At 65.0% G+C, this 14725-nt stretch overlaps 2 protein-coding genes across 6 annotated transcripts in view; both read left to right on the forward strand.

Annotated features, from left to right (window-relative positions):
* The first annotated feature begins 1540 nt into the window (after positions 1-1540).
* LOC117641049 (cholesterol 7-desaturase) lies at positions 1541-4380 on the forward strand. 2 transcript variants are annotated; one of them, XM_034378147.1, is made up of 5 exons: positions 1541-1668; positions 1761-2163; positions 2255-2673; positions 3001-3171; positions 3278-4380. In XM_034378147.1, exons 1-5 carry the CDS (start codon positions 1543-1545, stop codon positions 3437-3439), a joined length of 1281 nt encoding a protein of 426 aa, XP_034234038.1. In that variant the 5' UTR covers positions 1541-1542; the 3' UTR covers positions 3440-4380. The 2 variants fall into 2 exon arrangements, with proteins under 2 accessions (XP_034234038.1, XP_034234039.1); XM_034378148.1 differs by having other exon boundaries at positions 2285-2673.
* A 3321-nt stretch (positions 4381-7701) lies between these two features.
* LOC117641854 (glutamate-gated chloride channel) overlaps positions 7702-14725 on the forward strand; it is a 48114-nt gene continuing 41090 nt past the window's right edge. For all 4 annotated transcript variants that reach the window (XR_004587505.1, XM_034379550.1, XM_034379549.1 and 1 more), the window contains exon 1: positions 7702-7793. Coding sequence is in view for 3 of the 4 variants with exons in the window: in XM_034379550.1 (XP_034235441.1) it covers positions 7747-7793 (47 nt within the window). In the remaining variant the exon portion in view is untranslated. The remainder of the gene's footprint in view (positions 7794-14725) is intronic.

The following is a 14725-nucleotide window of genomic DNA, read 5'->3' on the forward strand; positions in this document are numbered from 1 at the left end:
GGCAGCTAGGCGATGCTGGCCCTGTTTTCATCCAGCTAGTGCAGCGGTTCCCAACCTTTTTCGTCTCGCGACCTGAAATTATTTTATCTGGTGAAGGCTTCTGCTGGATTCTGCAGTTAACAAGGGAATATGCTAGCATTCTGGACTTTTAAACTGCTTCTGGCTGGCCATGGCCATATGGACTTTGCCGCGGACGACGCCGAGGGGCGGGGCGGGGCGGGGCGGGGCGGGGCCCTTGTTCCGCGGCGTGGCCGTGGCCGCGGGGGCATGTGCACTCGACTCGACCTGCGTTCGCCGGTTCGGCTGCACCCGATCACGTCAGGTCGTGAAAATTTTTTGTTGGGTCGCGGCGTGGTGCTTGGGGTCGTCTGGGGTCGCGGGGAGAAATTGGGAGCACAAAGTAAAACATGAAATTCCAGGTATTACAGCTGTTAGAGACATAACAACACATACCAGATTAAATTGCATACCCATTTAAAAAATTCAACAGAACAGAGAGGACTTGTGGGGTCGCGAAAATTTTTGGCAGCCATTTTGGGGTCGCGAGACGAAAAAGGTTGGGAACCGCTGCACTAGCTGGATGAAAACAGGGCCAGCATCGCCTAGCTGCCAAGCTCGCACACCTCCCTTCCTTGGGTCACTGTGGGTCACACGGGTGGGGTCCACCTTTCCGGGACGACGTGATCGGGTGCAGCCGAACCGGCGAACGCAGGTCGAGTCGAGTGCACATGCCCCCGCGGCCACGGCCACGCCGCGGAACAAGGGCCCCGCCCCCCGCCCCGCCCCGCCCCGCCCCGCCCCGCCCCGCCCCGCCCCGCCCGCCCCGCCCGCCCCGCCCCGCCCGCCCCGCCCTCGGCGTCGTCCGCGGCGCGCAGCGTGCCGAGAGGGCGACAGGGACGAATCGGTGACCGATCCCGAAATGAGCCTGGCCGCCGTCTGCATATGAATTGGCTATATAGCGAGCCGAGCGGCGGGGCCCCGGGACAGATCCCGTCGGCGGGGCAAGGGCTTGACAACGGAGACGACTAGCGTGGCGCAGCGTGGCGCAGCGTGGCGCAGCCCGAGTCCGGCCCCAGCAGTCCAGTCCGCCCTCCAGCGCCGCGCGTCGTCGCCGCAGCCTCGCCGTCGCTCTGCTGTAAGCGCCTTCCGTTTGGCGCGGCCGAGGCACGGCCAAGGCTCGGCCTGGTAGGTGCGCCCCGCGCCGCCCGCGCCGCGCATCCCCGGGCGTCACGGCCTGGCCCTCGGCCTGGCCCTCGGCCTGGCCGGACAGGCAGGGCCAGGCAGGGCAGGCTGAAGGATTAGTTTGGCCTGGAATACATGAATGTCTGAGCGGGTCGAAGTAGTGTCCGTTCCCACCGACGCCGCCGCCGCGTCCCTTGTCGCGTCGCCATCGGCTGGGTCCATCTCCTGGGCCGCGCCGCCCCGCGCACCTGGGCGGCCACGTCTTAATCTTGTTACGGCCCGCTCCCTCGAGAAGCACTGACGGCGGGGAAGTCCACCCTTCACCTTTCGTTGACGAGTCCTCTCTGCCTGTTGACAGCCATGGAGTGCCTGATCCGCGACGGGCTGCCCGCCGTGCCCGCAGCCTGGTGGACGCCGGCCGCCGCCGTCGCCGCCGTGGTGGCCTTCCTGTACTACGTCCTCCGCGTGCCCGTCAACTGGACCAAGGTAAGCGATGACAAAGCGGCCGACAAGGCCGCCGCCGTTACTTTCATTCCAAGGCCGGCTGCTGACCGACGTGATTTTGGCGGCGTTTGCAGGAGCTTTGCGACGTGGGGTTCGACCCGCCGGACCGCGGCCTCGGCCTCGGCTTCGGCCTCGGCGCGAGCCGCCGGTCGCGCTCGGCCGTGATGCGGCAGGCGCAGGGCAAGCGGCGCATCGGCAACCTGCCGCCCGTGTTCCCCAACGGCTGGTTCAGCGTGCTCGAGTCCAGCCGCCTGGGCCGCGGCGCCGTGGAGCACGTCGCGGCCCTGGGCCAGAACCTGGCCGTGTTCCGCGGCGACGCCGGCCACGTCCACGTGCTGGACGCCTACTGCCCGCACATGGGCGCCAACATGGCGGTGGGCGGCCGCGTCCACGGCGACTGCCTCGAGTGCCCGTTCCACGAGTGGAGCTTCGACGGCCGCGACGGCTCCTGCTCGTCGGTGCCCTACGCGCAGAAAGGTAAGAGTCCGTAGCTCGCCGCAGAGTCTGGTGGCACCTTGAGTGTGTGGCCTCAAGGAGCACGTCTTGACAGTTTTGAAAATTTTCACAGCCTTGACCGGCAACTTGTTGCAACTTGCAGTGCCCGACTTCGCGCGCGTGCGCCACTGGGAGAGCTTCGAGACGAACGGCTTCATCTTCGTGTGGCACCACGCCGAGGGCGACGCGCCCAGCTGGTGGCCGCAGCCCGTGGCCGCCATCGAGGACGGCTCCTGGGCCTTCGTGGGCCGCAACGAGTTCCTCGTGTCCTGCCACATCCAGGAGATCCCCGAGAACGGCGCTGACGTGGCGCACCTCAACGCCGTGCACGGGCCCGGCATGGTGGGCCGCGGGCTGTCGCGGCACCTGTGGGACGCGCAGTGGACGCCCGGCGCCGACGACCGCCCGCACACCGCCACGCTCAAGCTCAACCACCAGCTCGACCTGTTCGGCAAGTTCCGCATGCTCAAGATGGACGTGTGCGCCAACCAGGTAAGGCCGAGCCCTGAGCGCCGCGTGAGCGGTGCGCCAGAGGCCAGAGGACGCCAAACTGTAGTCCAGAACACCGGCGGCGACGGCCAAAATTCTAGACGCGTATCTCCAGAGTCGCTGAACAGGACTCGAACCAAACGTGTGACCCCACCAATGGATTCCTCGTTTTGAAAGCAATCCATTAGTAGGGTTATACGTTCGGTTCGAGTCCCATTTAGCGACTCTGAAGCTCAAACCGCGTCTAAAGTTTTGGCCGCCTGCAGCGGTCGGGTGGTGCGCCGGTGCGCCCGTATGGCAGGCAACCCAACTAAGGCCGCTGTGATGCAGATCGGCCCCGGCTACGTGGAGATGTCCATGGAGACGCAGTTCGGCCCCATCATCATCGTGCAGTCCGTGACGCCGGTGGAGCCGCTCCTCCAGAAGGTGATCCACCGCATGTACTGCCCGCCCCTGCTCGTGCCCTACGCCAAGATCGTCCTCTACGGGGAGTGCGTCATGGTGAGTCCTCGGTTCCCTCCTGCGTGGGCCCGCAGCAGGCGCGCTGCTGCATCTCAAAATTAGCAAAGCCCACTGATGTTACGTTTCTCGTCTTCCACTGTTTCAGTTCGAGCGTGACGTGCTGGTGTGGAATCACAAGCAGTTCCAGGACAAGCCGCTGCTGGTGAAGGAGGACCGACTCATCTCGCGCTACCGCCGCTGGTTCTCGCAGTTCTACTCGGAGAACAGCCCCAAGCACGCCTTTCGGAAGGAGACGATGGAGTGGTGACGTGGAGGGAGACGTGGTCACCCACAGTCCAAGCCGCGCAGGGGCTTCCAAAGAGGACCGTGGACCAGGGGGCACAGTGGGCCAAAAGACCGCTGGAGGCGGCCAAAATTCAAGACGCGTTTTGAGCTCCGGAGTCGCTAAATAGAACTCGAACTGAACGTGTGACCCGACCAATGGATCGGTCTGCGAACGAGGAATCCATTGGTGGGGTCACACGTACGGTTCGAGTCTTGTTTACCGACTCTGGAGCTCAAAACGCGTCTAGAGTTGGCCAACCCCGCCGGTCTTTTTGCCCACTGTGGGGCGGGGCGCGACGCGCTGCCTGCCTAATTTATAATTGTGATCAGACACTCGCGACAAGAGTTGTGAGAACCGTAGTTTGTAATGTTCCTTTAATGTGCCTTGTTTAGGAGGAGCAGTATCGCAATTTGAATAAGGCGTTTCAGACGTAGTACTTGAATCGGAATCCACGAACTGCGTGGCAGTCTTCGAGCCTCTCGTGGTCTCTGGAAACTTGTGAAGATACAAAGGAAACGCCAAAGACCTATTGCATTTCTTGCGCTTTCCCCGACGGACACGTGGATGTTAGTTTATATTCATGTATTTATTGCTTAGCATAAACGAAATTCGTATTTAACTTTACGCTTCTGATGTAAGTATGTTTAACCAACCATCATGTAATGCTGCATTCCGCCACCAAAAGCTCTCTTTTAAATCCTTCCACGAAAGGAACTGATATGTTTCCGCACTATAACATAAGTTTTGTGTATATATTAAATAATTTTATTTATGTGATGTGACATGTGATTTTCTCAATGCACTCACTGTGCAGTACAAACTAATTTCGACCTAGATAAGATAGAGTGGACCCTGTTTAATGTAGTACGGCCTGCTATTGCAAGTAAAATTTATGTTGTTAATAAATCCTGTGTTTTATTTAAGAAGTCCGGAAAACTTTTTCTACCTCTCTTCCTACACGAAAGTACTGCCAGTTGCAAACGTACCTGACATTCGGTCGCAGTGTCTTAACCCTTCAATTTTGAGTTGTAAATCAAGCGAGCCTAATGCAGCTTGGGATGAGGCCTTCAATCAGCTCGCTTACTGTACCTCTCTAAATTTAACGGATTAGAAGTTGTGACCGGAAAACCCGGCAGTACGTGGGACGTACCTCTGTACGTCCGCCTAACGCCCGTTGGGTAGGCCACCCTTTCTACAGACCGACCCCACGCGCCAAGGCGGCCGAGGCACGGGGTAGAGACAGGCGGCATCGGGGTATCGGTCGGCGTGGGGTATCGCCGGCAGGCGGGCAGCGAGGCCGTGAGCGAGGCGAGGCGACGAAGGCGACGCAGTGGCCACTGGCGCCACCTAGCGCCCGTTGTCACAAGCAGCAACAAAAACAAGCGCTCCCATCTTTCCTGCACCTAATATGCGATCTTGGGTTCGGGTGAGGGCACGCTAGCGGCGATATTACTGACTTGTTTAAAAGATTAAGGTTTAAGGTGTAAGGATGGACGTTCAACAAACGGCTCCGTCAAGCATGAGCCTCTCAGCGTGTTTATAAATTTATTTGCAGCAAGAATTACAAAAGCCAATGCCCTGAAAGCGGTTCTTTTTCTCGGCAATTTTGAATTGCCCCCAAAATATTAGAGACGTTTTGAAAATAGGCCTGATTTTGAGACGCACCCGGGCTGCAGCTCGGCTCGCAGCCTAAGTGGATCCGGTCCTTCATTCCCTTTTCCCGACGCCCTCTCTTGCAGCGCCCCGGCAGTGCCCAGCGCAGGTCTGGGCCCTCGGCGGGGCCCTCGGCTGGGCCCCATGAATGCGTACCGCCCGGCGCGCCCCGCGCTGGGCCAAACAAAGGCGGCCGAGAAGCAACCCTTCAGCGGCCACTCAGAGGAGAGTAGCCCCGCACCAACCCCCACCAGCCCGCGCCCGCCCCGCGCCCGGCCGCCACCCAGGCGCCGCGCTGAAAGCGCTCAAAGCGCCCAAAGCCCGCACCGAGAGCCGAAAGCCCTTTCCGAACCTGCCGAAGGCCGAGAGCGGCCTGGAAGTGGGAAAACTTGACATCCGCGCTGTGTATTCAAGCCAATTCCCCGTAATACGTCACTCCAGCAGCGTGCGGGGGCTGCTCGGCCCAAGCCAAGTGAAGCCAGCCAGCACGCCAGCACGCCAGCACGCCAGCCAGCCCTCGCCGACCCCAACTTTGCACCGCTTCACCCTCTCTCCCCCGGCGCTCATCCGGCACCGACACCATCGCCGCGCCTCGCCCAGCGCCGCCCCGCCCCGCCTCCTCTCGTTAGGCCAAAGCTCCTTTGCCATTGCTCTGTCCGTCCACCGCAATCCCCCGCCTCGCTTTGGCGCCCGTTCCAACCGCCCGTCTAATTACTACGCCATGGCTGCCATGGCCTTCGGGTCCTTCGAGGAGGGAAGGGAGGCGACGCGTAGCGACGCGCGTCGGCAGCGCCTGCAGCCGGGCTGCCTACCCAGCCGGCGCAGCGGCGCACTGCCCGCCCGGCAGACGCAGCGGCCCGCCCCGACGGCCCCGACGGCCCCGACAGCCCCGACAGCCCCGTCGGGCCGTGGAGGTGCAGCGCTAGAGCACGGAGCCTGCCTCTGGAGCCAGCCGCCCGCCTGCCGGAGTGGGATGAGAGACTAGAGAGACTCGACCCGACTCCACTAGAGCTGCCAATATTTGTTCTGCCTGTTTCGCTACGGCAAGCGCCGGGGCGCGGAGGTGAAGGAGAAAGGGGTTAGTTCAGCCCCCGCCCCCTCCCCTCCAGGTTCGAGATCCCGCTCCCCTGCGGAGGCGAGGTCCAACATTTCGCCAACATCCTCTGCTACGTCGCTGCGTCGCGCCATGGTCGCGCGCCGTTCTCGCGCCGTTCTCGCGCAGGGTTAGCGCCGCATCCAGCCATCATAGAGAGGCGGGCGGCCAAGATCTCCAAATATTTTACGACAAGAAGTCGCCAGGATGTCCGGCAGGGGCGGGACGCGGCCGAGGGGAGGGGGCGTGAGGGATGGCGATGGCGAGGGGAGGGGGCAGCGCCTGCACCGTGTAAAACTGCCACCGAGCAGGCCAGCAGGCTGATTCTGAGCGGGGGTACCGGTCGCTCTGTCTCTCTCGCACCCACGCCAAATGAATGCGAGAGACACAGGAAGAGAGAGAGGGAGGGACTTTCACTCGGAATCAGCCTGCAGCCTTCGGGCGGCAGGCAGGCGCTTCACTTATTCACCATCATCTCTGTCGCGGGACCGGGGCTGGGGCCCACTGGGGCCCGGCCGGCCGGTCACCGAGCGATGCAGCGGGACGCAGCGGGACGCAGCGGGACGGGTTAAACAGCGGCTCGACTCATCCCGAGTGCCGAGTGGCCTTCCCTTTTTCTTCCCTCGTGCAAACTGAGCCGACGGGTCAACACGGCGGGGAAAGCGCATGGCCCTGCCGCCCTGCCGCCCTGCCGCCCTGCCGCCCTGCCGCCCCGCCGCCCGCCGCCTGCCGAATCAGCCGCCGCCTGGCCCTGGGGTGGGGCGGGGTGGCAAATCAAGGAGCCGCACTGGCCGTCCTGTCCTCGCCACGCCGGACAGGCAGTCGGCCGGACAAACGGACAGCCAGGCGGACAGCCAGGCGGACAGCCGGGCGGACAGCCCAGCAGATCAAGAGAGAGCGTACCGTGCCGCTGGGTTGCGAGGCAACGCTGGCTGCCGCCTCTGCTGGGCGACGCCGTGCTACGCCGTGCTACGCCTGGGCTGCGCGCGCGCTGCGCCTGCCTGCTTGCCGTGCGCGCTGCGCGCCGCCGCGGCCCCCGCCGCCACAGCCGGTGATCAATAGAGGGCTCCGTACGCCCCCCACCAGAGGGGCAGGCGCGGCAGGCGGGCGGGCAGGCAGCCCCCCGCGGGTGGGGGGTCCCCGGCAGCATCTCGCCCTTCTCCACTCCAGCCGTCCCGTCCCGTCCCGGCCGTCCTGCGCCGCGTCGAGCGCAGTAGAGCGCCGCGCTGCCAGTCGCTGGCTGCCCGCGCCCCCTTCGTGACGCCGCCCCGCCGCCACGCCGCCGGCACTCTGCGCGGTGCCCCAGCGCGGTGCCCTAGCGCGGTGCCAGCCAGCCCCTCGCCCTGCGCGGGGCCTGCCAGCAGAGGCCGAGGCAGAGGCCGCCAGCACAGGCCTGCCAGCCCCATGGACACCGCCAAGCAGCTAGAGGCTTAGTGTCCGGCCTGGTGCCGGGGAGCGCCCCCTGGTCCAGGACCCCCCCGCCACGCCCCGCCCCCGCGCCCCGCCCGGCGCGGACCCAGCGAGGAGCCCCTCCAGCTGCAGCATGGCGCCCACACCGCCCACACCGCACGGCGCGCACAGCCCCTCCAGGTGGGTACGGCAGGACGGCACTAATTGCCTTAGCGGCCACCTAGCGGCTCCGCGGGGAGGCTTACGGACGGCCTTCCGGACCAGCGCGGGAACAAGCTAAACAAGCTAAACAAGCTCCGAGCCCGAGGTGGCGCCGAGTGCCGAGAACCAAAACACTGCATGAGTTAGCAGTGCGTTAGCGCGGCGTTAGCGCGCCCGGCTCGAGGACGTGGGGGATTTACCTGGGGGCGTTCTCGTTCTCGCCACCACGCCTAGACTGCCATAATTTCGCTGGCAAACCCGAAAGGTTTCGCGTTCGGCGCGCCCCGCCCCGGCGGCACCGCGGTTCGACACCTACCGTGTGCAGCAAGGTGCTGTCAAAATCGGCCGCTTGGAATCGTAAAAAAGGATCACGGTCGAAGGCAGCCGGCGTGGTGCTGCTAGCGGGTAGGGTAGTGTAGGGGACCCCGGTCCGCCGGGCGACACGGTGCGGGAGGGGGTGGGGGTGAGCGGGAGGGCAGCGGGAGCCGCCGCGAGGTATGTGGGCATCGGTCTCTCTCTGCCAAGTCATAATTATTGTCAGAAACGGGGCGTCCGCATGGCGGCGGCGACAGGCGCGGGTCGCTGCCAACTTCGGGGCAGGCGCGGGCCGCAGCCAGGCGCGGCGCGCTCACAATGCAGGCACACAGGTCGCGGCCCGCGGCCCCACGCGGCCCCAGACATCAAGACGTCAAGACATCAAGACATCAGCAAGACCGTAGCGACGCAGCTTCCCTCGCACGCGGACCACCGGGGCCGCCCACTGCCGCCGTGCCGCCCCACGTCGCTCTGTCCCTCTCGCACTCCTACCGCATGCGAGAGAGACTGCAGCCAGGCTGAAAAGTCGAGAGGAGAAACCGGGAGAAAGGGAGAGAGAGACGGCTGATCCACTTGGAGCAAGTGATACGGATTGAAAAGGAATGTGGCGATCGGACCACTCCAGGTCCAGGTCTTTGGCCCAGGATGACTCCACCCCACCCTGCTCCACTTCCAGCACGCTTCCAGCACGGCCCGCCAGCGGCCCGCCGCCCCGTCAGCCTCCCCGGGGGAGGGAGAGCGCCCCCTCGTCGCCGTCTCCAGTGCTCCGGAGGAGGGCGGGGGAGGGGGCGGGGTGGAGGCGCGGCTCGAGCGGAAGGGCTCCGGGGACCTGTTTTAGCTCTTTAAACTCGATCCCTGCAATTACCCCGCTGGGCCGCCGAGTCCCGCCCCGCCCCGCCGACTGCCTGCAGGGCCTGCAGGGCCTGCACTGTGATGTAGCCGCTCGCCTTGCCCTCGCGCTTCGCCTCGTGGCCATTTTTGCCGAGCACTGGGTTGTACATCAGCGGCCGGGAACGGCTTCTTATCGTGTGCCTCCGAAAGGGCGGCAAGGCGGCCGTGGGCCATGGCGACTGAGCGAGACGGCCGCTAAATGGCGTTTCGCCCGCGGCCCGGGCCCGGCCCGATCTGCACATCGAACCCAACAAACGGCGAGGCGGGGGGAGGGGGCCGCGGGGAGGGCCGGGACTCGCGGAACGTAAACGGTTTTGGACGGCCGCCAGCCGAGACTTGAGGACTGCGTTCGGATTCGCCGCACGTCGCCCTCCCTCTGTCTCTCTCGCTCGTCAAGCTGTTGAGGGCGGCGCGCCCTGCGGGTGGCGCTCGGCGGGCATTGTCGCTTCGCGCCCTGACGTGCGCACCGCGTGCTGCCGCGCCCACCGCGCCCACCGCGCCCGAGGCAGGGCGACCTTTCGCATTGTGCGTGTCGGGGAGGACGTCGAGGACGTCGAGGACGCCGAGGGGGGAGGAGGCTGTGGCGGTCGCCCAAAGGCTATGCCCCTAGGCCGGGGCGGCCTGGAACTGGGTGGCGGTGGTGGTGGGTGGGCAGCGGGCGGGTGGGTGGCGGTGCGGGGCGCTCGGCCCGCTCGGGTGGGTGGCTGGTGGGCCAGTGGCGTGCTGCACCATATGATCCGGAAGCACACCCTGCCTCGGCACGCTCTGGCTGCCCGGGCTGCCTGAGCTGCCTTGGCTCGCTCGCCGCATCCATCTTATTGGCAAGTCGATGGATCGATCCAGCCTGTAGCCAAATGAGTTTAGGAGTGCGCAGGGCGAGGCGGGGCGAGGCGGGGCTTGGCAGGGCGGGAAGGGTCTCGGCGGGGCCCTTGTTGAGGTGCTACACTGAAGAGTGTCGGTGCTCCTTTATGTGCGTAGAGCGAGAGAGAGAGGGAGAGTCACTTCCACGGCGTGATGCATGGGGCTGCCGGGGGGACCTGCCCACAAAAGGACACACTGGATGATGGAGCGGTTCGAGGACCCGGGGCGCAGGGCAGGGCGCAGGGCGGGCGCAGGGCCGACCTGGCTGCATGGCAGGGAGAGAAAAGCCGCCGCAATTTTGGGACTAGTTCCAGCAGTGAGGGCGACGGTGTCGCCTTGCCACTGCGCGCCCCCGTCGCGGCCCCTCGCCCCCAGCCCCACTCCCCACTCCCCACGCCCTCGGCCGCGCCACCTTTCGGGGAGAGCACTGCGGTTAGGGGAAAGCTGTACGTCTGAGTTCGGTCGCCTCCAGCGGCGCCCCCTCACAGCCCTTGCCGCCCCCGCCGGCCGGCCGGAGGGCTCCGACGCGAGGACGGGAGGACGGGAACCTCACTTGCAAATCTCTTCCCCTTCCGTTCCGTCGTCCCGGCGTCCCGACCCGCGGCACTGCCTGCGGCCTGCGGGGGCCACGCGGAGGGCGCAGGGCCAGGAAGGGGAGGGGGAGGAAGGGGGTGCGGAGGGAAGAGGGATTTTATGTGTTTATTGTCGTAGCACGGCGTAGCGCGGCGAAGCGCTGCCCGGGGCGGAACAGGGACAGGGGCACGGGGCACAGCGCTGGGAAGGGCAGGCCGGGCACGGGCAGGCCAGGGAGAAGTGTTTGCCGAACGCGCGGACGCTAAGGGTGGCCCTGGGCCCCTGGCCCCTCGGCCCCCGCGCAGTGCCGTGCCGCCGCGCAAATTCAACGCGTCGTTTCGTCGCTCCATCGCTTCATCGCCGCGCGGCCGCCCACGTCCGCCCAAGGCGTTCGCCTCGGCGTTTTGGGGTTGAAAAACGGCCGCGCACGGCGCCAGCCGACACGCTCACTTTACGATTGGCCCGCTCCCCGAGTCATATTTATTTGGCCGTCTCCTCCTTGAAATGGGAGAATCACGGGAGCGCTGCGCTGCGGCGTGCCGGGCCGGGGTGGGGGAGAAGAGAGTACAGATATCGACAAGTAGTGGCGTTCGGCACCGTCCGGGGTCGGGCTCCGACAGTCTGCCGTGACGGTATCTATCTCGCTCCATCACACACTCACACACTCTCTGTCTCTCTCTCGCCCCCCCCCCCCCACCACACACACACACACACAGAGCGAGTGTGGGAAGGCGTTGCACGCTATCGCCTTAACGGGAAGGTGGGTTCGTGCACCCTGATTTGTCCGCCCCGACGACGGCGGCGTTACGCACGAAACGAAATCAGAGCGGAGGGCGGAAACGAAAGCGAGAGAGAGGGAGCGAGAGAGAGGAAGGGGGGGGGGGAGACGGAGAGAGATAGAGAGAGAGACGGCGAGAGAGAAAATAAGGAACACGGCGGGGCGGGTGACGAGCAAAGTTTTTCCCTCCTCAACGATTCGATTCGGACCGGACGTCAAAGAATTTTGGCAGTCGAGGAGCGCGGCAACTGGTTTATCAAAGAGGCATTATTTAATAAAGACCTTGATAATTTTTCAAAGAGCATTCAGGGAGCTGTGAGCAGGTTCCCGAGGAGCCACGCAGAAGCCTCGATAAAATGCGGGCGCGCTGGCAAAACTTTAGCCGTGCAGTGGCGCGGTTCTGAACGTGGATTTTTCAATGTTCACATGAATACTGTTTGATCTTCGCTAGTGTTTGGAATCACACTGGTAAAACTAAAGCGTAGTATTACCCTCTGTTTTCAAGTGTAATCAGTTTACGCTTGAAATCAAGCACAACAGTCTTGTCCGTCCCCCCTAACTAAATGCATGGGGACCTTCCTAGTGTATGCTTCATTTCAAACGTAACCTCTTCAAGCGTAAACTTTATGATTGAATCAAGCATAGAGTCTCCCTTTAGATTTACCAGTGCGTTCGTATCCTCTGACACAAATAGCGAGTTACCGCCTGCTGCCTGCGGCGAGGCCCGCGGCTGGTGCCCGGCTATTGCAGCGACGCCGCCATTGTCTCCACTTATGGCCCGCCGATTACCGGCAGGTCGACTCCGAAGAGTCCTTCCGTCGCTCTGTCTCTCTCTCTCGCACTCATGTGGCGTCGCGTGGCCCGTGTGGGCGGGGGTGCGAGAGAGACAGAGCGCCCCGGGCGTCCCTTTCATCCGGGGAGCTCATTCACTGCCGACCAATGTCCGGCCGTGTCCGCCGCTGCCGCCACGCGCCGCGCCTACACGCGGAACGCGTGGAACGAACAAGGAACAGCGCACGGCACGGCACGGCACTGCAAAGCGAGCGAGGCCCGGCGGCCTTTCCTCCATTCGCCGCGCCGCGCCAGTCCCGTCCGCTTTTCTCTGGCCCTGGTTCTGGCCCCGCAATGAAAGCGGAGCGCCGCGGAGCGCGTGAGGTTTTTCGAACACGGTTTTTCGTTTTCTTTCTCCCCGCGCGCCTGTTCCGCGGCCCGCCAGGCTGCGCCGGCTGCCGGTCCGCAAACAGACGGCCTGCACGGTGTGCTCTGGCGCGCCCCGGAACGCCTCGTGGACCAACAGCAGCAGGTACTGCATGGGCGCGGCCGGATTCGCACCGCGTTCCTGGTGCCCGTGCGCGCGGCACACACTCTGTGCCGCCGCGCCGCTGTGTATTTTGAGCGGCGCTTGTTATTCGCCGACCTCATCGCTCTCCATCGAGGCCGTGCTGGCCGTGCTGCACGAGGAACGAGGACGGCAGGGCGTCTCTCTCTCTCTCTCTCTCTCTCTCTCTCTCTCTCTCTCTCTCTCTCTCTCTCTGTTTCTGTTTCGACGTGCGTCGCTTCGCCGCTTGGGAAATATTCATACCGCCGGGTACCCGCCAGTGCCGCCCCGTCCTGGCCCGGCCCGGGTCGTCGTCAATAAGTGAGCGGCCCGCGGGACGCACGCCGCGGCGCGCCGAGCGCCCCGCACAGTGTCCGTGCAGAGCGGGGCAAGGCGGCGGGGCGGCAGACAACATTCTCACCTCCACCACCCCGACGAACCCCCCGCCGCACCGCCCCGGAGGAAGACTCCTTGATGACGGCCTCCGGGGCCTGATCCGTGTTTACCGTCCAGGAAATTGGCCCGCCACGCCCCGCCACGCCCCGCCGCGCCGCACCATGGCGTGAGGTGCGCCGTTTTGTGTGTCGCAATGAATAAAAGAGCCAATGTGTCACCGCCCGGCGGGGGACAAAAAAAAATGGACAGGACGTGATCGGGGGAGCCGTGGCGTGGCGTGGCGGTCTAGCGTGCTGGATTGCCATCACATTGGATCGACCAGCCCCCTCCCCACCCCCGGCCCACCAGTATGCAGCGGACTATGGCGAACCATCTCTCACACCCCGTTCCATTACGGCCCGGCCCTAATCCGGCTCGTTCCCCCGCCGCCCCGCCGCCTCTCCAGCGCTTCTCCAGCGCGCCAGCCCTCCAGCATCCCGGGGTCCTTACTCCCGCCCCGCTCGGCCCAGCGACCCCTCAAAACAATCGCCTGTCGGAGAAACGGCGGCGGAGGAAGGGCAGCCGGGCGGCCAGAAGGCAAACGCCGCGAACGCCGCGAACGCCGCGAACGCCGCGAACGCGAAGGCAAACGGCGGAAGGCGGCGCGATTTGTTCCGAAATCGCCGCCGTTTCCATCCCGCTGCCGGGCGCGGAGCACGCGGCACGCAAACGGCTACTTAGCCGCCTCGCAAGGCGCGCAAGTCGCGGCGGCACCACAACAGTAGGCCAGAAGACCGGCGCCGGCGGCCGAAACTCTAGAGACGCGTATAGCTCCAGAGTCGCTATCGATTCCTCGTACGGAGAGCAATCCATTGGTGGGATCACACGTTTGATTCGAGTCCCATTTAGCGACTCTGGAGCTCAAAACGCGTCTAGAATTTTGGCATACTGTGCGCGACGAGCAGCGGATGGCGGCGCGGCGACACGGCGCGGCGACATGACCCTGCGCGGTACACCACCGTTTATAGCGCCATTTAGTGCGGCAGTATGTATGCTAACGCGGCACGCGAGCTTAGGCCGGCCGGCCAAGCGGAGGGCGGAGCGCGGAGGGCTCGCCGCCGCCGCGCTGGAGCCCCTGCAAGCTAGGCCACACTCCAGCGGCGTCGCGCAGCCGTGTCGTGCGGCACTGCCTACCCTCGGCTTCGCAGGCGCGCTGGCCTGGCGGCGTCGCGCAGCGCGCCGCCGCCAGGCCAGGCCGCCAGGCCGCCGCCGAGGTCGGTCGGTGTCAGGGGCTTTGAGGCGCTGGGGGCGCTGGGGGCGCTGGGGAGGGGAGGGCTCTCTGGCAGTGCTCCACGCGGCACTCGGGAGGCTTTGCGCCGGGCAGGCTGAGCACCGTGTGGTGACAACGTCGGACATTTACAACCGTGGAGCGCTGTGTGGCCGCGGCCGTCCCGGTTGGTCCCGGTTGGTCCTGGTGGCGGTGGCGTGGCGGCTCCCCGTGACACGCCGACACGCAGCACGCCGTTCATCAGTCACACGTCGGCGTCGTCCTCTCCTCTCCGCGGCCCGCGGCGCTCCGCCTCCGCCCGCTTGTCGCCGCTAAATTCATCATTTGTGCGCCGCCGCCGCCGAGATCATGTCTCCGTTACCCGGCGCGGTCGGGGCCGGCCCGTCCTCCGTCCGGCGGCTTGGAAGCTGTTTGCTGCCGCCGCAGCCGCAGCGGTGGCTTCAGGGAGGGGAGGGGGGAGGACGCGGCACGCAGGGCGCAGGGCTTGGGGCGCACGGCGCGCGGGAAGGGTT

This window comes from Thrips palmi, unplaced genomic scaffold (genome assembly GCF_012932325.1).
Source record: "Thrips palmi isolate BJ-2018 unplaced genomic scaffold, TpBJ-2018v1 HiC_scaffold_15, whole genome shotgun sequence".
NCBI lineage: Eukaryota > Metazoa > Arthropoda > Insecta > Thysanoptera > Thripidae > Thrips > Thrips palmi.